A 26,018-nucleotide genomic window follows, 5' to 3' on the forward strand; every position below is an offset into this window, starting at 1 on the left:
TGAGCTGGATCTCACAGGCACAGAGGGGCTGCCCAGCTGAGAAGGGAACTGATGGGCAGCCAAGGCCTTGCCCGGAGCATGGGAGGGCTCCTGCACCCACCTTCACAGGGAGAGCTGCTGAGCAGCTTGAAACTGAGCCCAGTGAGGAGCAGGGTGCTCCACGGTGGTTCTCAGCGGGGCAGGGCAAAGTGCCCAGCTGCTGGGGAAGGGGTATTTTAGCAGCATCCCTCAAGGAAGTTGCTCTCATGCCTAAAAAGGCTGTTTCCATACTGACACTTGTACAGCACAATGCAGTCCATCTGGTGGGCGCTGGGATCCGTGCTGGAGCCCGCTGTGGTGCACTGGCCCTGCCCCATGGCTCCTCTGAGGAGCTGCCCCAGCCTGTGGGAGCCACAGCTGTGGGAACTGCTTGTCCTCTTGGAGCACTGCCTGCTCCCTCTCCCAGGAAAAGCTGGGGTCTACATGGGCTACCAGGGGCTGTTTGGGGAAGCTGCCATGCCCTGGCAGCTGCCTGGCTCCTAAGGGTGCAGGGGGAATAGCTTCCACATCACAGAGCTTCCCATCCCCAGAGGACAGGGACTCATGCAAGCCCTGGGCAGGGCAAGGAAAAGATTGGGAGGGGGGCAGCAACCACAGCCCAGCCCCCAGGGGATTCGCAGGACTGCCACCTGGCAGAGTCTGGGACTCCACGTAGGCTCCTGCAGCTTCCAGCTGTTTTGGAGCTATGGCCAGCGAAGCCTCCGGTGGGCAAGTGGCTGGGTTTGCCTGGAGGGGGACACTGTGCCACAGAGTAACCAACATGTTTGAGTGCAACGGGGGTGAGCAGCTTGAGCCCACCAGCTGGCACCCAGGCTGGCTCTGAGCAGGAGGAAGAGTGTTATCTACAGGAGCAGGGGGGGTAGCTTCTGCCTGAAACGCTTGGTTTGCCAGCTGAAGTGCTGCAGAGGATTTGCTGCTGGAGATGGGGACACCCAGCACAGTCCCTGTCACTGGTCCAGCTGGGTTAAACGGGACCTGCAGCTCTGGCTGGGCAAAGCTGCCCTCAGGGGGAACGGAGCCCACAGCCCCCTGGCCTCCCCACGTGCCTGCTGCCTGGGGCTGTGCAGGGAATGCTGAACCAGCTGCCCAGCAGCGCTGGAATTGAGGCACAGCACTGTTTTCCTCATGGCAGTGTGGGAAGCCCAGTCTCTTTCCAGCACCCTCCCTGAGGAGTGTCTGCTCCACACAGGATGTCACCTTGGCGCCTGGCCTCTGGCTGAGCCCCGGAGCTGGTAGCTCCTCCTCTGCCCCCAGGCTGAGCAGAGCCTCCTCCCACTGCTGCAGCTCTGTGCTGCCCACGTTTAGGCCCTGGCAGACATTTCCATCCACCTCACTCTTCTCAAAGAGGGTTTCGATGACCACCAGGAGGGAGTCGCTGTCCTCCTTGGCACTGCTGACGTCCTCAATCTGGGTCAGCCCATCAGGCTCAGGGCTGAAACCTGGCAGGGAGAACTGAGGCACGTTGTCAGCGTGGGAATTGTATATGGATGCATCCTGCTTCATTACAGCCCCAAAGAGAGAGTTGGGGTCTACCAAGCGTTGCTCTGAGCTGGAGTTTGCTTGCACCTGCAACCCCTCCTTGGCTTGGAATGAGTCCAAGAACCCAGGAAGGTCATTCCCATACAAGACTGCTTCCCTGGTGGCAAAACTGAAAGGCAGCTGCACATTTCTCTTCTGGAGATGTTCCTCCCCTTCTTCATTCCTTCAGTGTGGAGGCAAAAAGGAATAGAAACAGCATGAACAGCTCCTCCAGGCCAGGCAAAATCACCCTTCTGACAGCAAGGGGGGAGCTCACAGCCCTGCCCCGGCCTTTCTAGAGGAAAAGGGGGCTGGAATGGGCTGGCTACAAGAGGGCTCTGAGGAGCCCACAGGGAGGTCTGCATGGCTCAGGGAAGGGCTGCTGCTCCCAGGCAGGAGCATGTCCACAACCACCTCCTCAGAGCCATTTCACTCGCACTACAGGAGGACAAATGCTACAAAGTGCCAACCTTACCTACCCTTTCCTCCACCTTCATGGCCTCTGCGTGCCTTGGGCAGCCCCCCACGCCCAGAGCAGCTGAAGGGGCCAGCAATACTCAGGACAGGGCTCGCTGGTGGGCGATGATGTAGTCGGGCCTGTCCCCTTTGTACACCAGCCGGGCGTTGGCCTGCACCCACACCCAGCTGCCCCTCTTGGTCAGCAGCCGGAACACCGTCAGCCCGCTCTCCCCCGTCTTCATCACTGGGGCAGGGACACAAAAGAAGTGCCACAGACAGAGTTCCTCCATGGAGGCAGACAAATGACACGTGCAAGATGCCACGAGGTTGAGTATCACCTCGTGGCCACGCTACGGGGGCAGGAGATGCAGTATGCTGTGTCTCTGCCAGCTTCCCGAGCTCATCCAGGAGGAAGAGCCTTTATCACAGATACTCCAGCACCAAGAAGCAATAACACAGCCAGGCCAGAGCCTTGAGGAACCCACAAACACCTCCCCAACAGCCCCCCCAGCACTCACTTCTCACGTGGTGCTCTGCGCAGTGCATCATGTCGGCCGCATGCACAAACTGGTATCCGGACCCCCTCCTGCACAGCTCCACCTCTGTGTATCCAAGGACAACCTTCCCCCTGGAAACAGCCCAGGAATGCAGTGACACCAGGGATGCATCCCCCACAGTTGCACCCCACTGGTCAGACCCCCACTTTGGGGGGTGCAATGCACCACCCCGGGCTGAGCTGCATCCCCTGTTCCAAAACCACCCAAACAACAGCAGACAAGAATGCTGGTGCCCCATTAACCTGCTCTCCGTGTTACTGGGGGCCTGTAGTAGAGGGACAAAAACATCAGGCCATGGGAGCTGGGTCAGGTGTTCCTTGTCATCACCAGGTCTAGCTTCCTAGTCCAGCACCAGGGATTTTGCCACAGAGAAAGGGAGAGATGCCTTACCGGGAATCACAGGCCATGGGAGTGAAGTCCAGCTTGTGCTTTGTCTGGAAGATCAGCGTTTTAGTCCGGAGCTCCAGGATGGAGAGAGGCTGGAGGAGTGTGGCAATGGCAAAGAGAGCAACTGGGGACTTGTCTGCTGCTGACTTTTGCTGCCCAAGAAGGAACTTCAGGCGCCCACGGAAATTCAAGGCCTTATAGGGATTAGAAAATGTGGGTGTGAAGCAAACAGGGTGGTGGGAACTGGCTGTGCTGTCATCCCTGTGGGACACAAGTGGCTCTGGGGGAACACCCTGCAGGCACAGGAGGAGCAGAGGGGTGTCCCAGCATTACCAGGAATCCCGAGGAGTTATCCAGCAGGCAGCGGAAGCGGCAGGTGAAGCTCCTCTCCACAAAGGATTGCTTCTCAGTATGGCAGTGCTGGGGGCTGGACACGGCGCTGCACCTGGCAAGCAGCGGCTGCGCAGGGGGGAAAGCTGGAAAAGCAAACGCAAAAGGAAGTTTTCCAAGCTGTGCTGAACACCTTGAGCTTGTGGATCAGAGCTGCTCAAGTGAAGCCCTGCAGGGATCACCCTGGCACTCACTGTCAGCAGCATGCGCTGGGGTCCCGCGCAGCTGGCGGCGGAAGGCAGCCCTGTCGTCCGCATGGATCCGCTCATACACGCTCTGGTAGATGAGATCCGACTGGAATGACAAAACAGAATACTGTCTGCTGCTGGACAGCTTGGCAGAGGTGTCAGGAGGTGGACATGGCAGAACATTTCCCTTCCTGGGCACTAGAAGTGCAGGACTGAGTGTAAAGAACAGGCAAACTCCAGCTCCTTCCCCTGCCACAGGAGCTGCTACCCTTTGGGAAGCTTTGCTGTCCATCGGCACCTCCTTCCCACAGCAGGACTGCATCCATCTGTTTCCAGCCAGGAAAACATGGTGCTCACCTGGTGGAAGCCCAGGTAGTCCTGCACGGTAGGGGAGATGTAGAAGATGTAGCCATCTCCAGTCACAGCGATGACAAATCCATTGAGGGCCTGAAAGCAAAAGTTCAGTCCTAACTTGCTCTGCCCAGCTTCAATCCAGCTGCTGAAGGATGAAATCCCCCAGCTGTTTCTTCCACATCCAGGGACAGGAAGGGACCTTCTTTCCCAACAAGGAGCCCCACAAAGAAGGACAGCACTTGGTAACCATGCAAGATTCAGTTCCATGGAGCTTCTTGTTCTCAGCACAAGCAATGATCCAAGCTGGACTGACCACTTTCTCCAAACCCCCCTGGAACCCCCTCTCACTGCAGGGCAGCTCCTCCATCAGGAGGGACCAGCTAAGGAGAGGTTTCGTGGAGGATCTGGAGTCCTCCTTTCCAGCTGGGAATAGCTATACTCTCCTAGGGCTGTGCTTTGGACACAGTGATCCTTGTGGGTCCCTTTTAGCTCTGGATATTCTATGATTCTGGTGTCCATTTCAGGCTGATTTCCCCCAAAAGCAAAGCACTGCACTAGATAGTAACTCATGCACCCCGTTCTTGACTGTGATATGTTTAATTTATTAGTGAATGGAAGGAGAGAAATAGGGAAAGAATACCCTAAATGGAAACCTAGCATACAGATCCAGCTTGCTGAGGGACTAGTCCCTTCCCTTTGTGTGCTGCAGCCCCCTGAGGGATCCCAAGTCAGAGATTGCTGCAAATCACAGTATGTGCTTAAAATTATCTTTGTGGGGAGGAAAAAAAGCCACCAGACAGCTCAGCAGGGGGATTTCTGTCACAGTAACACCTCATGAGCTCTCCAGATGCCTTCAATCATCCCAGCCTGCCAATGCTCTGATGTTGATGGCTCAACAAATTGCCATCATATGGTCAAAGTCCAAAGCCCTGGGGAGTGCTCAGGAGCAGCTCCATGCTGGGGCTGGGGCAGCCACGGGCTCCTTCCTGGTATCCAGCTGCTCCTCTGCGACCATCACACTCACACACAGCTGGGACTGTGGGGGACCTCATGTGGTCCAGGATTCACTGCCAAAAGTCACACTGAGCTCCCAGGAGTCACTGCCTCTCCAAAATCCCACATGGAGGCTCCTGCTGGGGATCTGCTCACACTGCCTGCTGCCTGGAGGGCTCTGCAGGAGCAGATTGGAACCGACCAAATCCAGGCTTAAAGAGAGCCAAGCATCCATCTGCTGGTGTTTGGAGAGGTGGGAGAAGAGGACTGAAGGCCCAGAAAGCCTACAGGAGAGCTGGAAAGGGTGTGGAGGCCCTGGCACAGGGTGCTCAGAGAAGCTGTGGCTGCCCCTGGATCCCTGGAAGTGCCCAAGGCCAGGCTGGATGGGGCTTGGAGCAGCCTGGGATAGTGGAAGGTGTCCCTAACCATGGCAGCTCATCACGAGCTGAGCTTTAAGGTCCCTTCCCATCCAAACCATTCTGGGATTCTGTGAAAGCCCAGGCATAGGAGATGCCAAGAACATGGAATGATTGAAGGTCTTGCACAGACTGGCCCTGCAGCCCCAGTGGGCATGTTCCTCAGCTGACATGCCCAGATACTTGTTCAGCAGTCAGGCTTTCCATGTGACCTTCCACGTCAGGCCCTTCCAGCTCACATTTATAAACGACAGCCCAAACCAGCAGCACTGTGGGAGGCTAATTCACCAGACCCTCGTGCTCTGAGCTTCACTGTCAGCTGTTTCCTGAGACACACGTGGCCTTTCTACAAAGCACAGCTCTCATTTCTCACTGGTTTTGTTCACCAGTGTTTTCCAAAACCCAACTGCTCTTCTTTTCTCCCCCACAACCTACAAACTGAAGCTGGGCTTTTCCCATCCCAGGCAGGCTGAGAACTCATCCCTATGGAGCTCACACAATGTCCCAGGTAGGGCAAGGAGTTCCTGGGGGATGTTTTGTCCCACAGCTCTCAACATTCTCCTCTTGGCCTTTGCTAAAGATAATGAACCAACCCAGCACCTTGGGAACTACCCAGGGATCAATCCTTACACCACCATATGACATCCCTGAACCTCTTGGTCTTCATGGAGCTTGTGTCCATGAGATGTAACATAATAAAAAGGGCAGTAAATTGCAGTGGGATGAGAGGGAATGGTGGGAATGGGGATCCGGACCCATCCCAGCCAGACAGTGCCACTGGTCTCTGTCCCGGAACTCAGTGCCTGCAGGAATCACAGTGACACAGCTCTGGGCAAGGTAGGGTCTCCTTCCACTCCACAGATGGGACCACAAGCTCCAGAGCAGCTTGGGGAGACCCCAAATGACCAAGCTACAGCAGCACCATACCTGGAGCAGCAGTTCCCCCTCAGGAAACAGCTCCCTGTCACCCTGGGGCTCCATCCATCTGTCCCCTCCTGGGGCTCTGGGCTGATCCATGCAGTTGCCAACATTTGGAGCTGTAGCTGCAAGTGAGAAGGCAAGAAATCAGTGTGGAAGAGGCAAGTCAGGAGTCTCCCGCTCCTCCTCCACACTCCAGAGCTGCTCATGCAGCTACTGGATGCCCATGAACCCAGCATGGAGGAAGGTGTGACCATCAGGGGGAACTGGCACTGAGCCCACTTACAGAGCCACGCCCAGCTTGCCCAAGGCTTCCTCCAAGAGATTATTTCCCCTGCTTGATCTAATTTCTGGGAAACCTCACTCCTGCCAGGGTGTGAGACAGAAATGCAAAGGACAGAGTGGGGCTGAGGGCTTCTGGGCTGCCCAGGCTGGAGAACACCACCCAACACAGCCAGGAGGCTTCTGGTTAGAGCCTGGCAGAGCTGGAGTTGGTTTCAAGCTACCCCCACTGGGGTGCTCTGTTTGCTCTGCTGCCCTTCAGGGTTAGAGAATTACAGAAACAAACCTACCCAAAGCACCTGAGATGCTATCAAAGCACCCAGACTTATTTTCTCCCTTCCACCTTTGGCTGCCTGGAAGCAGATCAAGAGCTGGTGGCCATGGCACTCCCAGTGGCACCTGAGAGCTCCCAGGAGTTGCTGCCATCACCTCCCCAGGCTGATTCAGGAGCTGCCTCATGCTTCAGCAGTGGAGGCCTTCAAGGCAACACCCTGGGTGCAGCCAGCATGAAACTGCCTGCTGCCCTGCTCGTGGGACCTTGAGTATCACAGGACTCCCACAGAAGCAGTTGTTCAGGGAACAGGAGTGAGGACAGAGGCTCCCAGGGACATCTCCAGCATGATCCTTTATCTGCTGATTATCACTGAAAAAACTCTATCCAAGCTCAGCTGCCAGGAAAAGGATGATTTTCAAAGCATGTTTTTTTGTGCCAGCTCACACACAGAAAAAAGAAAATCACAGAAAAGCTCAAAGCAGCTCCTGTGTAGGAAGCACCCCACCTCTGCCACCACCACCAGCTCGTGCAGCTCCCTGAGGTCTGACTGAGCTCACATACCCTGGGTAACTCACATCCCAGTAGAGAGCACTGCTTGCTGGATGGTGCTGGATCCAAAGGGAAAAGATCCTCTCAATGCTGGATATAAGGAAGAACCCCAAACCATCCCAAGTCTGACCATACATTTAATTTTCTCCATGGCAGAAGCTCTCACTTCATCTCTGAAATGTTTTAAGGGTTTGTTTGGTTTCTTCCGTGGTAACACCAAGTTCAAAGCCAAAACAATTTGGAATCTAAAGAAGTTTCACCTGCAACTGCTGATCTGTGACATTTCACTCTGCAACAAACCTGATGGATTGGCATGTTTGTATTCAAAACTAATTTGGAATCAAAGCATCCCTGGGATGTATTTACACCTGGAGCTTGATGCCAACAGGCACTGACCCATGGAGGCTTTCATCAGCCTGGGCATGGATACAGCAGGGTTAGGGTAACCAGCTGCAGGTCTTGCACAAGGGGACAACAAATAGCAGTGGAGAGGGTGCTCTGGAGCAGGGTCAGCCTCCATCTCCATCGCTGGCAGAGCTGGGATACTTCTTGCTCCCTCAAACCTTCAGCACTCCTTGGAGATGCTCAGGCAGCATCTCCACCTTATCCATCAGCCATGGCTTCTGCTCTTTTTCATCCTGTGCTGTCAGACCAGCCTGCTCAGGGGATGCGAGAGGTTGGGAAAGATGAGATTCAACAGAATCTGCTTGGAGACACCAAGCAAAAAGCGTCCTCATGTGATTGCTGTGTGATCCCCAAGGGAAAAAAATTCCATCTGGACCACATGGCTTCAATTTGCACTTCATGGACCCTAATAGTTTCAAAATGAAACATCGATTCTCATTTAAAATTTGATTTCTTTTGAAGGGCTGACTCCTCTCTAAAGTATTGAAATGAGGCAGGCTGGCAGGAGATTTCAAAAAGAAACAAGTTCTTCCAAAACAGAGCTCCAAAAGGGCACAGAACTTTTTGAGAGCATGCACATCTTGACAGCATCTGGTCTCCAGCTCTCTCCCAGCATCCACCAGCAGCATCTGCAGGGACAGCTGGGGAGAGCTGCTGTGGCTTTCAGAATCCAGCAGGAAATACCCATTTTGGGCTTTCCAGCAAAATTTCTTCACCTCTCCCACTGATCTTAGCACGGGTCTTTTAATCTCCCACCAAAGGTGCTCACTTCCCCTTCTCTCAAACTCAGAGCAGCCCATTTCTGCACAGCTGAGCTCAAAAATCATCCAGAATCTGTCTTCCATGGGACACACCTGACCTGGGGAGAAGGTCTGGAGCATGGAGAGAGGGGAGGAAACTCAAAGAGATGTTGTCTGCCACCAAAGTACTGGTGGTGTGGAACAGCTGGTGCTCACTTCCAGTCCTCACCCTCCACAGCCAGGGGTCATGTTGTTCCTGTGGCTCTCCTCCTCCAAAGCTCTCTGAACGCATCCTCACTCAAACTGCCAAGAACCATTGGGATTGGGAGCAATCCCAAGAGAAACCCAAGCACTTCCAGGTAGAGGACTCCAGGCCCATGCAACCACCAAAAGTACAGAGGCTGTTCCCAGTCACTTTTTGACTTGGAAGGGAAAACCCAACATTTTAACCATACCCTCGCTCATTTAGAACACAGGAAACCTCATGGGAGGGAGGGATCACTCCTGAAGCATGTCCTTGCTTGAGACAAGATGGGGAGATGCCACCCTCTGGAATCCCACCCAGAGCCATGGATCCCTCAGGCTGCTGAAGCCAGGTCTCCAAGGGGCCAGTGGCTAAGATGGACTGGAAACAATGGCTGGCAGGAGGAAGAGACCCCCATTGGCTGCCAGGCAGGACAAAGCAGGTGATGAGCTGTATTAAAAGCTGGCTAATTCATCCCATTTAACACACTCCTTCAAATGGAGCAGTTCAGACTCCCACACAAAGCAGCTGAGACCACGAATTAATGGGATTAAAGGAAACAGGTCCAACATGTATCCAATCTATAATACACCCACAACAACAAAAGTAACTGGGTAAAAGGACAATTCACTTTTGCTGTTTGTGCCCAGTTTTTTCCAATCTCCTGCAGTGCATCTTGGACAATTAATGGGAATTAACATGTGGATGTGGTGCTTAGGGACATAGGTTAGTGGTGGGCTTTGCAGTGCTGGGTTAATGGTTGTACTTGATGATCATAGAGGTCTTTTCCAAGTGTCCTGGCTTGTAAAATAAGCATGTATTCTATTTTTGCCATCTGTTGGGGGTTAGGCAGTTTTTCTTATCTCTTTCAAGAACAATGACACTGCCAGGAAGATAATCTCCTGCTAATGGGCTATTGAATTACTCACTGTGGCTGGTAAGATTAGTTACATCATCCCATTGGGAGATGCTCCATCCAGAGGGAGGAGCCAAGCATCCCTGCCACCATAAAACAAGCATTTCTGAGACCACAGACAGCCTTCTTCGCTGGATTTCCCAGAGGAATCAGGAACCAAGGCCCAGCTGCTCCTTCGCCGCATTTTCAGAAAGGATCTACACCCTTCTGCAGATCACCGCTCCAGGAGGAACAGCCACCATCTGGCTGGACTACTATAAACACCCTGACTTCTCAGGGTGTCAGGTTTTTCTCACTCTGCCAGTGGTTTTTTGCTTGTGCTAAATTACATTGTTATTTAGTTTTTTTTCTTCCTAGTAAAAAACTGTTATTCCCATTCCCATATCTTTGCCTGAGAGCCCTTTTAATTCTGAAATTGTGATAATTCGGAAGGAGGGGGTTTACCTTTTCCATTTCACAGGATGCTTTTGCCTTCCTTCACAGACTCCTGTCTTTTCAAACCAAGACACCAAGCTCAATGATTCCATAATTCTATGAAGAACACCACGGCAAAAGCCATCTGCATTACCAGGTAAGTCCCAGGCATCTGCTGGAGCAGTGTGGTGATCACTTACGTTTTCAAAGTGCTGGGACAGAGGCTGTGTGTCATTTTTAAGATAGGGAAAAATCCAGCTTTGTCCTGAACCAGCCAGAGCACTGCAGGTTTCCTGCTGCTGGTGTGATCCCAAAGACTGCAAGGATTTCACTCAGCCAGGGAAGATGCCAGACAGGACCAGCAGAGCTTCCACCATCAATGAATCAGGATGGGCCCCATACAGCCCCAAGAGCACCCCGCTATGGGTTGGCTTTCTTGTCTCTGCAAGGAGATTCCTAAGCCCTGCAATGGAGGAAAAAGTTCCAGCAGGAGAAAGAAGGAAAAAGGAGCAAAGTTATCTAATCTCTTCACTTTTTTGCCCATCACATTCCCAAAGGAAAACATGGCAAGGCAGCCATGGAGGCTAAAACACATCCCTTGCCTCTGGCATAGATTTGGCATTGAAAATAAAAGGTTATTGGAAAGAACCCCAGAGTCAGATCTGTTCTCTCAGACTGAGTTACACTGGGGGGAGTTGAAAGCTTCACCCACGGCAAACACTTCTCTTTGAACAGGCTCTGGAGGTGCCTGGCATCCAAAAACCAGGAGCTCCCAGCTCTTCAAACAACCCCAAGCCACACACAACCATTTTCCTCTTGGATCCGATCCCAAGCCCTGTCAAATTAGCACTAACCTTTGCCTCAGCTGTTTAACAAAGGCACGGTGCCAAGCAGAGCAGGCTCATGCCATCCAGGTGAAACAGACAAATGCCAAACCCACAGATGATAAACTATTTGGAAAAGTCACTCAGCGTTTTCCAAGGGGCACAGGAATACCCTGGGGAGTGCTGGCATCCCCAAGTCCACACCAGCCTCTCCAGCCTGCTGCTGCAAACCTCCATCCCATACAGTCCTGCAGGATCTTGCCCAGGAACAGATTTGAGCTTGACTCCTTTCACTGCCTCAGTTATTTCAGGCCCAGACCCCTGCAGCTCTGGCCCAACAGCCAGCTCTGGTAACAACAAACAGAGAGGAGATGAATAAAAAAGCTAATTTAGTGCTGACTGCAGTGAGATTACCCAGGGAGACCTGCTGCCAGCTGTCCTGCAGCGGAGCACTGGGGAGGGAACTGGTGAGACCAGCACCAGAGGTGGGGAAGAATCTGGTGAGACCACCTAAACCCAGCCCCTGCTCCAGTCAGGTCAGCTGCATGGGGAGGCAGCCCACTGTTCACTGTTTTCTGTGAACTGTTAGATATCTCAAGCTTTGCCAGACTCCAGAGTGTGGTCTCACACCAGGACAGGGTTTTCCATGGGTTCTGAAAGAGACTGCGTTAGGCTGGATATTGGGAAAGAATTCTTCCCTGTGAGGGAGGTGAGGCCCTGGCTCAGATTACCAGAGCAGCTGTGGGTACTCCATCCCTCGAAGAGTTTCAGCCCCAGGCTGGAGAGGGCTTGGAGCACCCTGGGATAGCGGGAGGTGTCCCTGCCCATGCCAGGGGGTGGAATGGGAAGAACTTCCTTCCAACCCATCTGGGACTCTATGATGCTCTCTTGCAGACCTCCCAGCCTGGTGTCCTAGGAAGAAGGCACGGCGACACATTTCCTAATCACACCCTCTCCACCTCAGAGAGCATTTTAAGCCCCACTTTCTTGCTCAGCCTTGGCAGAGCCACATCTGCAATCCCAACATCTGCTTCCTTTGCTACAGGAACCGTACGAAACTAACCCAAGCACAGCTCTCCAGCTAGCTGGAGCTTTACCAAGCCACTGAAATCCACCTAAGCTTTCATGAGAGCTCCTTCTTTGCAGCAAGTGGGGCTCCAGACACACCACAGAGAGGCCAGAGCATTGTGGCACTCGGCAACATAAACATCAGCTTTTCTCCTTGGGCGTTTGCTCTCAAAGACATGGGATCAGCAAAGTCATTCCAGATTTGTCTGGAAGGACATCAGACACAGGTCCAAGTAGCAACCACTGCAAATTGGTTTGCAGACAGAGCTCAGCACAAATCTGGCAGTGAGGTTCAGTCATTGTTTACACGAGTGACAAAACCTTTACAGTGCCTTTGAGGCGGGCAGTGATAGCACCAGAGCTGTCACCGCTACCTAGCACTGCTCTCCAGCTGGGCAAAGCTTGAGGAGACCAAGCCCTGAGCCCCCTGATTTTGTGCAGGGAAGGCTGAGATCCCAGGCAGCAGAGAGCTGTGCAACACCTGCAGCGTTTGCCCCGGGGCACAGAGGAGTTACAGTGTGCACACCCTGAATCACACTGGTAGAGGCATGGAGGGAGCTCCCAGATCTTCCTTCTCTAGGCCCAAAGCTTAGTGTTTCCAGCAAACTGCTAATTGGTCTGGTTTCTTGTTAAAGCACAGACAGAGAAGAATATTAAAAGCAAAGCAGACTCAAAGGATGATGCAGTGAGTCACTGCCCTGCAATGGAAACCAGGATCCCATGCAGATGACAAGTCCCTTTCCTTGTATCCACTGTGGAAGCAGGCACTGATACCAGCACCCAAACCCACCGTGGTTGTCCTCTGCTCTGTCCCAGCCTAAACACTGCCCCAGGCTCTGATGCCTGGCTTCCTACACCCCCTTAAACAGGTCTGTTCCCAAGCCAGAGGCACACAACACCCACACCTCAGAAATACCAGAGAAGGTGGAGAAGGCTGGAAGCCCCTTCTCAGATTTCTCCTGGTGTTAGCAGCCAGACAAGATGCAGACAACACCGGGAAGCGGCACTCTAGGGCTGGAGAAATGCAGCACAAGGGGAAAAGGAGCCTCAGGGCATCACCCCGAGCCCACTGTGCAATTGGTCTCTCAATTGCCTGGAGATAAGGCAATTACCACTCTATCAAAACATCCATCTCTCTCCTGCCTGGGGATAAGGCCGGGCTGTGGATGGGAAGAGGATAGGGATGCTCTTCAGATGATGCCATGTTCTCCTGCTGCAGGAGAAGAGCTTGCACAAAGCACAGGACAGCAAACCTGAGGAAAAAAGTAGTGCATGAGGGGTGCCAGCATGTCCCTCCAAAATGCCCGACAGGACACACCAGCAGCAAGCTGCTGTGACCTGCAGCTGGCATGGGTCTTCATCAGGCACGCCTGAGACCCAAGCCAGCCCTGATGTATCTGGGATGATCTGAAGTCAAGCATGATGAACTTCAGTGCAGAGCAAGGGGAAGGAGCTGGAAATCACAGGCAAGCAGCCAGATGGGAATAATTGGCTTGGCAGAACAGGGCTCCAGGACCCCTGCAATGCCAAACGCTTTTCCAGAGCAGCTCACTCGCTGAGAAGCACACACTGAGCACATCCACAGGGAACCAGCTCCTGCTCAGAGGCACAGGTCCCATCTGGAGAGTCTGGCACAGGAGTCTCCTCCTGGAGCCCAGCATCCCAGCTGGAGAGGGCCCTGGGAGAGCCCAGAGGAGTGGGCATGAGGGAAAAACCAAAGGAGCCAAGTTTATCCAATCTGCAATGGGGAGAAGACACAATAGGAGTCTCTACATGTAAAAAGCTGCTGCTGCCTTCCTGCCCCACATGCTCTGCCTTCCCCAGTGTCCATCACCCATTCCATCAGGCCCAAGTCACTGGAGAGGGAACACGTCCCTATCCACACATGCTGGTGACTCCTGGGAATGTGGTGACTGCCCCCAGGCAGGCTCTGCACCATATATAATGTTAAAATTTATTAAACATACTGTAACTGTAATAATAATAAAGGGTTGGAGAAGAATAGGGAGAGAGGGGGGGAGGGAGAAGGAATATGGAATAAATATAAGAATACCAAATATGGAATAAATAAGGAAATACAGAATATGAAATATAATAAAAGGGAATGTGTAATATATATTATATTATGAGCATTCAACTATTTAGTGAATTTAATTTTAAATTGCCATTCCAGTTAGATGAGGGCATTGTTGCAGTTCAACAAGACACACTGTTTTACCCACCCCTCTCTTCTTCTGCACAGGGTGCTGGGAGTGCGACACAGGCGGAGTTTTGGACATAGGGATGGCTGCTTATGAGATGGAGGAACTTTGCAGGAGGTCTCAGCTGCTGGGCTAAGTGTCTCCCACCATCCATGGTGACATTCTCCTGCCAGTATCAATATCCAAGGGCCTGCTCCCATAACTCACAGTCATGCTTCCTTCAGGAAACACAACTTCCCATCCCAAAGCTGGGGTGAATACAAGCTGTGCAGTGGGGATTGATCCCAGGGACTTTTCCTCCCTCCCAACATGGACACTCACCCATCAGGTAGCTCTTCACCTTCAGGTAGCCCACGGCCAGCCAGAGGATGGAGAGTTTATCCAGCCTGGAGCGCACATCCTCAGGGAAGGGCAACAGCCCCATCAGCTTGTTCAGCTCCTGGTTCAGCCGGTCCCGGTGCCTCTTGGAGGGGTTGGACTTCACACCCTCGGGGGGAGGCAGTTTGGGGCTGGAAGAAGCACAGGAGAGGTTAATCAAACTGGGATTTTCCAACAGGCTCTTTTTAAACCCAGCACTGGCTTTGGTGCAGCCACAACAGTGAAATGGTTAAGATTTTTCCACACACACCCTGCTCCTCTTAGAAATCACAGAATCACAGAGTGGTTTGGGTTGGAAGAGACCTCCAAGCCCATCTTGTTCCGCCCCCTTCCACTATCCCAGGTTGCTCCAAGCCCTGTACAACCTGGCCTGGAACACTTCCAGGGATGTGGCAGCCATGGGGCAGAATTAGATGATCTTCCAACCCAAACCATTCTGGGATTCTATGACTTAACCAAAGGGTGATTTAGGGCACTGCACTGTGAAAAGAGCCTCTCTTAAAAAAAAATTTAAAAAAAAGTTGATGTAAAAAGTTTTGTTTGTTTTCTTCCAATATTCTATTTTTTGTCTCTTTCAGATGAGCATTTCCAAATTATACCAGCATTTGATGCCAAGCTTAGGCCCTGGGGGCAACCCTCAGCCCGCAGAAGGAACAGTGTCCAGGAGAGCAGCCTGAAGCCTCCACGAGGTCCCATCTCTGTGAGCTGCAGTTATTTCACCCACCCCAGCCAAAACCCAGCACAGTAGTAAGAGCTCAGTTAATCACTGTAACAAGTCCTGGACATCACCTTGTGTCCTTCATTTTTTAATGCCGATCTGAGTTTCATAGCTCAAGGACAAACCCTTGAGTCCCCCCAGATCTGTATCTCACTCAGCTGCATCCCCCTAACACACATCTTGTTTGGTTTGATGTAATTTGTCTAACCACAAACTCCCTCTCTGCAGGCATCCTCGCTTCAGGAAGGAGCTTTGGATAACAGGATCTGCCAGTGTTTAGCAGCAATTTAAGCTCTCTCCTCTACCACCACTCTCCAATCTCATCTGGCAGGGCTGCTCGCATACGTGACACGAGAGGAAATGAGCATTAAATGAAATGCACTGAAATGCCTGTTGAATTTGCAGCTCAGAGACTGAGGGGTCTTTCAAGGCTGAATGCAAAATTGCAGCATTTCACCAGGAAAGCTCAAGCCTGCTGGGTTGTAAGAGCAGCACCAGGAGGGATATCCCCTCTTGAAGGGAGGCTGGCACAACCCAGCTCCAAACTAGTCCACACAAACTGGGTAAAACACATTGACACCAGGGCTTTTACAAAGCTTAAACACTTTTGAAATCACAGTCACACGCCAGGAAAGAGAAAAATTAAAACAGTTTTCCTTTGATTAAAAATAAAAGGATTAAGAAAATTTTTCTGAGTTTCCTAAGATGTCCTTTAAAGTCTTCTGGCCACTCACCATCCAAATCCAGCTCCAAACAGCCAGAAAGAAGATAAAATGAGACTGGAAATGAGCACGGCAGTGGGTAAAACACTGAGGTATAACAGAACCACCAGGATAACCTGGCCAAACACTGAAAATCTTCTGGCTGAGGCACACAGGGTGACACAGCCAGCAGCAAGTCCCCTAAGGGGCAAGGAGGACACCCCAACACCTCTGTTCCTGCACAACCCAGCTGCAGCATGCAGTGTGCTCCACGGCCAGCCTTGAGAGGGGGGAATGCCAGTAAGGAAATGCCTCATGGAAACAGTGAAGCTTGCTCTAGACATTTTAAACCTGTCTAATTTCTCTTCCCTTTGGTCCAGTGGTTAAGAAGCACACTGTGCCATGGGGTTCATGGTGAAGCTGTGCCGAGGGAAAGCTCAGCTCCCAGCCCCAAAGGCTATGCTGCTGCTGGGGCTTGTTTTTCCCCAGCTGCTCTTTGAACAGGAACCCAGTGGGAAGTGAATCCCTTCTGCAAGCTGGCAAGTACCAAGGGAGATTATTCCCGACAGCAGAACTTGCCTGAGCTAATCTATTGTCTCCTCATTCTTGAGAACAGTTTTTTGAGGTAAGAAGGAGAAGCCCCTCAGCCCATCCTCCCTGTTCCCTCCGGCTGGCTGCACATCCCACTGCCACCAGCCCTGCTCCGCCTGGCCGCTCCCAGCAGGATCCTGCTCCAAGATCTGACCCAGCACACAGAAAAAGAATCTCTCCCCATTCCCAAGGCTGACCTTGCAGAACCAGGGAATGAGGGCCCTTCTGCTCCAAGAGACACTTTCTCCTGCACCCGGAGCCACACAAATCCAGCCCAAACCCTCAGGCTGGTATGCCACAGGGCTGGAATCCCCCCTCAGAGATGAACAGAAGACAGGTTTGTGGCAAAACAACTATACTTCATGTTCACACAACAAGACCCCCAATTAAATACCCAAGAGAGTATCAGGGTCACCTCACCACAGGTTTAAAGTATTGATGCTCCCTCCTTCATCCTGGGCTTGGACTCAGCTCATCCATGTGCTCCCCCACAGCCACCCAGGAACAGATACCCACCTTCAGTTCCTACACACCTGGAAAAGCTGAGGTTAAACAGGCTGGTGGGACTTGGGAGCTGGGGAAGGCACAAGACAGGCAGGAAACACCGGGGCCTCCAAGGGGGATGTTATACAACAGCTACTGAGCAGCGTGGTAATTAATAATTAAGGAATCGAGATGTTTTGGCAATTACTAATTGCTGTATGCTTGATTTAGGCGGGCACCGAAACACAGCCCAGCCTGCAAATCACTGCTGAGCGGCTCAAACTCTGCGGCGATCTTCCTCGCCGGGATGCAGGACAAGCATCTTTGGGATTTCTGTTCTCCCACCAGCGTGCCAGAGCCGACACAGCGTTAGCTCCAATTAACCCTGATTAAAACCGAGTAACCCAAGCGCGCTGCTCCCTTTGGCTCCCCCAGCGCTCGCACCAGAGCGGCTCCAGCACCTCCCCAGAGCCAGCTGGGCTCTCGCTGCCCGGCTTTCGCCCGTCCTGCCCGCTCCTACCTCCTGGGCACCGGCTTCTTCCTCTTCCTGCCGGCGTACATCCCGGGACAGCGGCGGCGCCCACGGCAGCGGCGGCAGCACCGCGCCCGGGGCCGGGCTCCGCGGCACCGGCCACGCCCCGGCCACCGAGTCCTGGGAAGCAATGGATCCCTCTCCCTTGGTGACAGCCCAGTCCTGGGAGCACTGAGCCCCAAGAGCTACTCGCACAAGGGGACACTCTTGTCTTGGTGAATGCCCCAAGGCTTGACTTCATTTTGCTCAGAAGGCTGATTTATTATGTTATATATCATATTAAAATACTACATTAAAACTATACTAAAAGAACAGAGAGAGAAGAAGGATCAGAAGGCTACAAAGACAAGAATAGAATAGGAATAGAATTCATAACAAAATCCTGTGACTGCTCACAGCCTTGGCACGGGTGGCTGTGGTTGGTCACTGATTGAAAACAATCCACATGGACCAATGGAAGATGCACCTGTGGCATTCCACAGCAGCAGATAGCCATTGTTTACATTCTTTCCTGAGCCTCTCAGCTCCTCAGGACGGGAAAAATCCTAGCAGAGGATTTTTCATAAAATATCATAGCTACAGGACCCTGAGTCCTAGGAAGCACTGTGCCCGTGGGCCACCATCCACAGAGGAGACCAAATCCTAGGAAACGCCGTGCATTTGTGCCACAGTCCTCAGGGGACGCCGAATCCTGGAAAACACCGTGTCCATAACCCATTCTTCCCAGGGGCCGCTAAATCCCCAAGGGGACACCAAGTCCTGGGAAACACCATGTCCAGGTGACACTGAATCCTGGGAAACTTGTCCGTGGGCCAGCATCCTCCGGGAACACTGGGACTGTGGGAATCACCGTGTCTGTGGGCCACTGTCCAAGGGGGACACAGAATCCTGGCAAACACCACGTCCATGGCTCACCGTTCCAGAGCCTGATGCTCCTTCGGGAAAAGCCAGCCTGCTCCTTCTCACTCTGCCTTTCCCTGAGTTAATGCTGCCCAAAGCTTTTGTTTTTCCCCCCAAAACCAGCTCCAGCTGCTGTGCTGAGGCCCTGGCACAGGCTGGCCCGGGAAGCTGTGGCTGCCCCATCCCTGGAAGGGCTCAAGGCCAGGCTGGAGCATCCAACTAGTCTGGCTGCAGCCAGAGCTGTTAAGGAAACCTCGAGGCATCCTTTGTGGATTGTTTGGGTTTTTCAAGCTGTTTGCAAATTCCAGGGATAAATCCTTGAAATGCAACTTGACTGCCTCTTGCCAGGGGGCAAAGCAGAAGCTGTAATGGTGTCACAAATGTGCCGGGTCAGCAGAGCTGGTGTCGCTCTGATGAGAAACGTGCAAAACGTTTGGTTATGACCTTCCCAGGCCCAGTAATTTAGCAGTTTTTAAATAAGGGTTAGGGTTACTGCCCGTGCTCCAGCCTAAAAGCTTGGAGCTGTTGGTCAAGCAGGGCGCAGAGGGAATTGGGACAACGTGCAGGTATTGGAAAGGGATGGATCCCAGGCTCCCTCCTGTGGGGACCTGCGGGCCCACACAGTGCAGGCATCCCGTCTGTCCCTAAGTTCATTGTCCTGCTTGCTCCTGCCCCCCGTTCCCCATCCCGTCCGGCCCCTGACCCGGCTGATCCCGGCTGCCTGTTTTATCTGTTCCCTGTTCCCAGCTGCTCCCTAACCCGCCTGTTCCCTACTTCCACTGCTCCCTATCCTGCCCGCTCCTAACCCGGCTGATCCCTAGCCCCACCTGTTCCCTATCCCGGCTGTCCCTTGTCCCGCCCCTTCCCAGTGCAGTGGGCTGTTCCCTGTCCCACCTTGCTGCGGCCGCTCCCGCCTGTCCCCTCTCCTCCTAACTCGGTTGGGCGGCTCCTGCCTGTTCCTATTCCAGCTGCCGTTCCTGACCAGGCTGTTCCCTGTCCCCCCTGGTCGCTATCCCGGGCCGTTCCCGGTCCCCGCTCTCCCTGTCCCGCCTGTCCCGGTCCCCGCTCCCCCGGAGCCCTCACGGCCTGTGGGCGTGGCCTTTTGGGAGGGGCGTGGCGGTGGGCGTGGCCTCGGCGCTTTCATCACCGCGGCGCGCCGCTGCTCCCGCCTGACGTCATCGCCGCGCGCCTCCGGCCGGCAGCGCCATGTCCTTGTGGGTGTCCCGGCTCGGCCGGGCCGCGGCCGCCCGGGCCGGCTCCGGGCCGGGCAGTGCCGTGCCGGGCGGCTCCGGGCCGGGCTCCGGCCTGCTGCGGGTGAGTGGCGGCGGCTGGGCAGGGCTGCGTGCGTGCGTGCGGGCCCTGTCCCGCTGGGGCCGGAGATGCCTCTGGCTGAGGCTGGGCTGTTCCCTGGGAAGGGACGCTCCCGGCAGGGAGCTGGGAGAGGCGGCGGAGTGCGAGGCAGACCGGAGCGAATGCCGCGGAGGGGAGTGCGGTGACCTTCGGTTGCGGCTGTGGGCAGGGGTGCTGCGAGGAGAGGAGTGTTCAGCAGTGTTAAATAGGAGCGAAGGCCGCTGTGTGAGGGCGGTCACTGCACGGCTCGGAGTGAGGTTTGTGCAGTGCTTACCGGGCTCTCTGGCAGGCTCCGAGCAGGGCTCAGAAAGGCCCTGCCTTCAGCCCCACAGCCCACCTGGGTCCCTCTTGGCACCTCTCAGAAATCGGGGAATAGTTAAGGCTGGAGGAGACATCCAAGGTTACCGAGTCCAAGCTTTTGCCCACTAAGCTGTATTGAAATGAAGCTGTAACTCTCCTGAGAGTTTATTTAGTGTTATTATGTGTCCAAAAGCACAGAAAATACAAGCAGAAGTCTGATGTGGGCTCTCTCTTGGGAATTCTGGGTGTATTGTATGTCTGGCCTTCAGACTGAAAATTCTTCCACGTTTTCCGTCTTCTCAGCCTTTAATTTCATAAACAACTTCCCAGCCTAACCAGTGCTGCAGCTGCTGAGCTGAAATGGCAGTGCTAAGGTTACAGAGTAAAAAATCCCTGTATTAGATGCATAAGAGTGTGTCCTGTGTGTGTGTCTGAAGGAACAGCATTTTCAGCTGAAGAACCCCCCCAAATCTGCTGATTTCCATGGGTTTTTCTCCAGGCAAGAATCCACACCAGCCCTGAGCAGAGCTTGCAGTATGGCTGGCTGGCCTACATGCTGGGAGAAAGGACCAGCAAGAAGTTCACAGAGCACAGCAAAGTCTTCACCGTGGAGGGGAATCTGTCTTCTGGGAAGGGCAAGCTGGCCCAGCAGATAGCAGACAAACTGGGTATGCCTCACCCTGGCTGCCTCCCTGAGAGCTGGCAGGGTTTGGTCGTGGCTCTTGCGCACAGGAAGCTCAGCAGGGCAGCAGTTCCTGGCTGGGAAGTGCTGGAGGGAGCGGGGAGGGGCTGTGGGTGGTGTTGGTGAGGTTTGGGATGGGGATCTGTGTGAGGGAGGCTTCAGTGCTAATGGAGTCTGTGTGCTCACTGTGCTCCTGGGCGGCCTGGGCTTTCCACGTGGGTGTGCTTGGCACAGCTTTGCTCTCCCTGGGCAGGGGCAGAGCTCGGGGTTTGGGATCATTGCCCTCTGCTGCGGTGGGCAGAGGAGCTGGGGCTGTTTGGGAGCTGCTCCAGGAGCAGCTCGGGAGGCGTTTGCCGCAGATGAATGCATCCCATTCCTGCTGTGGCTTCCTTCTCTTTCTCAGGAATGAAGTACTTCCCTGAGGCAGACATCCACTACCAGGACAGGCTCTCAGGGGATGGGAAGCTGCTGCCTGAGAAGTTCCATGGCTTCTGCAGCCTGGAGAAGTTCTACACGGACCCCAAGGCCCCCGACGGGCACTCGTACCGCCTGCAGTCCTGGCTCTTCGGGAGCCGTGTCCTGCAGTATGCCGACGCCCTGGAGCACCTGCTCAGCACAGGTGGGGCACTCGTGGAGTGCCTAGGGCTGGAAGGGGCCTCGCAGCTCCTGGTCCAGCCTGCAGCCTGTTCTGCATAACCTGCAGCCTGATCTCCCTTGCAGGCCAAGGCGTGGTGCTGGAGCGCTCTCCCTACAGCGACTTCGTGTTCCTGGATGCCATGTTAAAGCAGGGATATGTGCACAAGAGATGTGAGTTCCTGCCAGCAGAGGGAAGATGTTTGGCTGTAATCTCTCTCTCAGTTAACTTTACTTTTAAAAAGAAACAAAACATTCCTGCTTGGAAGGAGGGATTCCTTTAAATGTTCAGTGTTTGTATGTTGCTGGGTGGAGCCAGTCTGGTCTCAGTGGCAGTGAGAGGATGGAAGATAGAGGGCATGAGTTGAAATGCAAAATGTTTCATTTGTAAGGAAAAACCCTTTTTCTGCTGTGAAGAGAGTCAATCCCTGGAGCAAATGACCTGGGATCTCCCCCCTGGAGATACTTAGAGTGCTGTGGGTGGACTTCCCAGCAGAGTGGTTGAACTGGGTGATTTGGGGATGTTCCTCCCAACCTGAGTGATTTGGTTTGGGATTACAGGCACTGAGCTCTTGTTGCTGCCTGTTCTTAGTAAATCTGTTCTTTTGGCTGCTCCTTTCTTGACTGCCTCCTGTTTTTGCTCTTGGATTTAAGAGGTGTGTTTTTGTTTTTTGCCACCTGCTGTAAGTTACTGGATGGCTTTGAGAGCTGATTAAAATGACCTGTCTGCATTGCTGAGGTAGCAAAGCCCAGCAACCTGCAATTTAATACAAAATCCAAGTTTGGATTGTACTGGAATCCTTAGGGAGCAAACATCTTGATTAGAGCTACTGCTGCTTATTGTCTCTAAATGGTGGAGAAAAAGCTGAGATTCCTGTAAACCTGAGTCAGGAATGAAGTCCCTCTTTGATACAACTGGGTTTAGATTCTTAGACCTCAGTGCATGGAACTCCTCTGGATATAGTTTTTCTGTGTCCTTCCTGAATTCTGTTTGGGGAAAAGCATACCCTAAACTTGCTCTGTGAGCCCAGAAGAGACTGCAAATACAGATGTGGGGAATGTGATTTATTTATGTTTTACACAGGCCTTGATCACTACAAAGAGATCAAGGAGATCAGCATTTCTGAGTTCCTGCCACCTCACTTGGTCATTTATGTAGATGTGCCTGTCCCAGAGGTGCAGAAGAGGATTCAAGAGAAGGGCAAGGTAATTTGATCTCTGATTGTTGCCTATTTATCTCTTGTCTTTTTTGTTACTTGTCTCTCACAATTGCTGCCTGCTAATGTCTGTTGTAATCACACTTTATGTGGGAGTCCTGTGGGGTTTGCTGCTGAATGCTGCCCCTGAGGAGCTGCTTGTCCTCTGAGGTGTCAGATCTGGGTGGTGGTGGTGGTTACTCTCTGGGTATTCTCATATGCTTGCTTTAAAAACCAAAAAAAAAAAGCAAAAATCAACTTTTTGTGTGACTGCATCAATATGTTTTCATTTGTGGAATGAGAAATTGTTTTAAGAGCAGGTGAATTTTTATACCAGGCTGTGTAGCTCCCACTTCAGGAGCTGTGGGCAGGTGATGTGTTGCTTGCAATGCACTTAGAGATTACATATTTATTATTCCTGAGTGCCAGGAGCCCAGCTGGGCTCCCTGGCTCCTGCTTCCCACTTGACTGCTTCCTCACACCTGTGCTGGGGTTCATGTGTGAGTCACTTGGGGTCAGCAGGTTCACTTAATTCCCTGAAACCCAGCAAATCACTGCTGGCTGACTGCATTATTGAGCTAGTCTTGGCTCAGGGAAGCTGTAGGGTGCTTTTGGGGAATGACTAATCTAAGTAAGGTTTGTAATTTGGGGATTTTTTCCCCCTCTTTCTTTGATACTCTTTGTAGATGTGTTATGAGGATTCAAAGACGTTTGTCTTGCCTTGTTGAAAGGCTATGGGAAATGCAGTTTAACTCTGGAAAACATGATAGATTAAAAGAAAGCTTTGATTTATTACAAAAAAGTTTTCAGTTAAGGAGCTCTTAATGTATTGGGGGGAGCCTGTGAGTTCTTAGCTCTTCTGAGCATGAAAATCAGTGGCATTTTTTGAAACCCTTGGACAGAAATTGCTGATGTAGCTTGTGACTTTTTGGGTCAGTGGCAGTGCTGAGCTCTGTAGGACTTGTTTGGGGAACACATGGTAGATCAGAGAAATTCCTGGTGTTATGCAAATGTGGCATTGAAAGTACACTGTGTGGAAAACAAGCTGCTTAACAGCAGGGATGAGATCCATGGAATTTCACAGGAGTTTGGAGTGGCTGTTTGCCCATGCCCTTGTCTGAAACTGGGAATAGGTGCAATTTTGGCCTCCTTATGGAAAAGGTGGACTCAGACAGTCTTCTCCTGTTTTCTGGGTGGCGATTACACCCCCTGGAATGTGTAGTTAGCAGGGGTGAATCAGTCCTTGGGTAGCTGGGGGCTACTCTAGGTATTTCATGGCATGTAAGGAATTCCAAACACTCCAAATAACACTCTTAATTCTTTGAAACTTTCACTGATGTGCTTGTGGTTCACTTGGATGTTTGACTGCTTATCCCAGAGTGAGCCCTTGGCAGCTGGTGGAGCAAACCTTGGAGTCTCTGCTGGTGGGAAAAGATAGAGAGTTAATTTCACAGCTTTTCTGTTTGTTTGTTTGTAGCCATATGAGAAAAAGGTGTCTCCTTCCTATCTCCAGAGCATTGAGGATGCTTACAAGAAGACCTTCCTACCAGCAATCAGGTTAGCAAAGCAAAATGTTTTGCCTTTTAGGTCTTTGAGCAAAAATGTGTGCAGACCTCAAAATCTCTGCCAATATCAACAAATCATGTGAAAAAATCCTCCTCGTGCTGCAGGGTATAGTACTGTGCCCTAGTGAAGGGGTGCTGCATTCACAGCATGAGACCTGTGTGAGTGTGGTCAACCCCTGCCATCCCAGAAGCCTGATGCCAGTGCTGGAAGATGAAAATGGGTTCAGGAGTGGTGTGCAGAATGCCACAGCTATGGATGTGTGTGTTTGCACAACCCGAGGAGAGAGTGATGCAAGGCAAGCTTTTCTCAGGCCTTTTTGGAAGGCTTTGGGGCTTTTCTCTCCTCAAAAAGTCCTTTCAGTTGTCGCAGAATCCCAGAATGGTTTGGGTTGGAGGGACCTTAAAGCTTATCCAGTCCTGCCCCTGCCATGGGCAGGGACACCTTCCACTGTCCCAGGCTGCTCCAAGCCCTCTAGGACCTGGCCTTGTGTCGGAACCCAGGACATCCCTCTGGGTGCCCTGGATGGCTCAAAATCCTGGCAGGGGCTTGGAGGCCCTGGCAGGAAGCCAGAGACACTTGGGATTTCGATCTTGACCCATGGAGCAAATTATCAACCTTGTGTGGGGAACTAAAAGTCACAAAAGTTTAAGTAGCATAACAGTAGTTGGCACAGGGTGAAAAGTGGAGTTTTGAAGAATTTTACTATGGAGGTCTAGGGGACAAGATGGAGGAATTTGGGTGTTGTTCTGTTCTTCTTTCTTTTTCCTAGCCTCCATCTTCTGGGTGATGTTAGCATATTTGGATTGGTTTAGAGTAGAGGTACACAGTCTAACATAGATGATAGGTATTGGAAAATAACTAAATAAAGTACACATCGTTTTTAGTATAAAAAGATAGCATCGCCTCAGGGCAGTGCAGCGTGCCTCAGACTGACTGGCTGAACAGACCTTGGCAGGCCAGACAGAAAATGTTTTAGATGAGAAATAATAAACAATCTTGAGAACTACAGCTGAAGACTTCTGACTCCTCCTTCGACAGCTGGGTTGGGGAAAAGAGACTTTTAATTCATCTTGAGGTCATCTTGACCAGAGGAGATCCCAAGAGCCTTTGACACTCCCAGGGGTCCAGGGGCAGCCAAAGCTGTTCTGGGCACCTGGTGCCAGGGCCTCAATGCCCTCACAGGGAACAATTCCTTCCTAATATCCCCTCTAACCCTGTCCTCTGGCAGTGGGAAGCCATTCCCTGTGTCCTGTCTATTGCTGGGCTCCCCTGGCTTCCTCTAGCTGGGAAGCAAAAACATGTGCCCTGTAAACCTGGGATGAAACAGAGCTTGCCAGCTCTCCCAGTTCTTATCAAAGAGCTCTAGGAAAATTAAAATTGTCCTAAAAATCTAAAAGCAGAATTATGGTCCCTCATAATTCTGGGACAGAAACTCTCAAAGGGTATCAGATGAATTAACTGTGTAAGTTCTGGTGTGTGCAGGAGGCTGATAGAAATCAGAGTAGGTTCCCAGGTGTTTTGTAGCCTGCCTGTGTCCCCCTGGTGCTTGCTCTGTCTCCCCGGGTGGATCAGTGTGGTGGCTCTGCCAGCTGCTGGAGTGAGTAACTCGATACTGAGCTTGTCACTCATGCAGGCAGGGGTTGTTGGTGTCACAGGTGGTCAGTGGCCTCCCTGTGTCCCCAGAGTCAGCACATGGCTCTTGGAAGGGAATGGGGAGCCTTGGGAATGTCATCCCCCTGAGGGCAAACTGCTGCAGTCAGTGATGGGGAGTAAGCTGCTGCTTGTTCTCTGGAGCAGATCGAGCCCCACATGTGGTGTTCAGCGAGGCTGAGTCCTGAATCCTGCTGTGGTT

The 26,018-nt window shown here is 52.5% G+C and overlaps 3 protein-coding genes across 6 annotated transcripts in view; 1 reads left to right on the plus strand and 2 right to left on the minus strand.

The window, feature by feature from the left end:
- Positions 1 to 76: 76 nt before the first annotated feature.
- LOC135308457 (uncharacterized) lies at positions 77 to 1,542 on the minus strand. The gene has a single exon (XM_064433397.1). It carries the CDS (start codon positions 1,540 to 1,542, stop codon positions 250 to 252), a length of 1,293 nt encoding a protein of 430 aa, XP_064289467.1. The 3' UTR covers positions 77 to 249.
- A 26-nt stretch (positions 1,543 to 1,568) lies between these two features.
- LOC135308458 (aryl hydrocarbon receptor-like) lies at positions 1,569 to 18,429 on the minus strand. Of its 2 annotated transcripts, none has more exons than XM_064433399.1 (9): positions 16,945 to 17,372; positions 14,458 to 14,645; positions 6,229 to 6,344; positions 3,896 to 3,985; positions 3,545 to 3,644; positions 3,294 to 3,436; positions 2,964 to 3,154; positions 2,535 to 2,644; positions 1,569 to 1,741 (listed from the first exon to the last, which is right to left on the minus strand). In XM_064433399.1, the coding sequence occupies exons 2-9, from the start codon at positions 14,558 to 14,560 to the stop codon at positions 1,569 to 1,571; spliced, it is 1,026 nt and encodes a 341-aa protein (XP_064289469.1). In that variant the 5' UTR covers positions 14,561 to 14,645; positions 16,945 to 17,372. The 2 variants fall into 2 exon arrangements, with proteins under 2 accessions (XP_064289469.1, XP_064289468.1); XM_064433398.1 differs by lacking the exons at positions 1,569 to 1,741; positions 16,945 to 17,372 and adding exons at positions 2,108 to 2,260; positions 17,528 to 18,429.
- Positions 18,430 to 19,568: 1,139 nt separating this feature from the next.
- NDUFA10 (NADH:ubiquinone oxidoreductase subunit A10) overlaps positions 19,569 to 26,018 on the plus strand; it is a 28,161-nt gene continuing 21,711 nt past the window's right edge. For 2 of the 3 annotated variants that reach the window (XM_064433400.1, XM_064433402.1), the window contains exons 1-7: positions 19,569 to 19,692; positions 19,723 to 19,753; positions 20,589 to 20,757; positions 21,175 to 21,390; positions 21,492 to 21,578; positions 22,489 to 22,610; positions 24,078 to 24,157. In XM_064433400.1, coding sequence (XP_064289470.1) covers positions 19,646 to 19,692; positions 19,723 to 19,753; positions 20,589 to 20,757; positions 21,175 to 21,390; positions 21,492 to 21,578; positions 22,489 to 22,610; positions 24,078 to 24,157 — 752 coding nt within the window. In that variant the 5' untranslated portion in view covers positions 19,569 to 19,645. Of the gene's footprint in view, positions 19,754 to 20,588; positions 20,758 to 21,174; positions 21,391 to 21,491; positions 21,579 to 22,488; positions 22,611 to 24,077; positions 24,158 to 26,018 lie in introns of all 3 variants that reach the window. The other variant, XM_064433401.1, reaches the window with a different exon arrangement.

This window comes from Passer domesticus, chromosome 10, assembly GCF_036417665.1.
Source record: "Passer domesticus isolate bPasDom1 chromosome 10, bPasDom1.hap1, whole genome shotgun sequence".
Lineage (NCBI taxonomy): Eukaryota > Metazoa > Chordata > Aves > Passeriformes > Passeridae > Passer > Passer domesticus.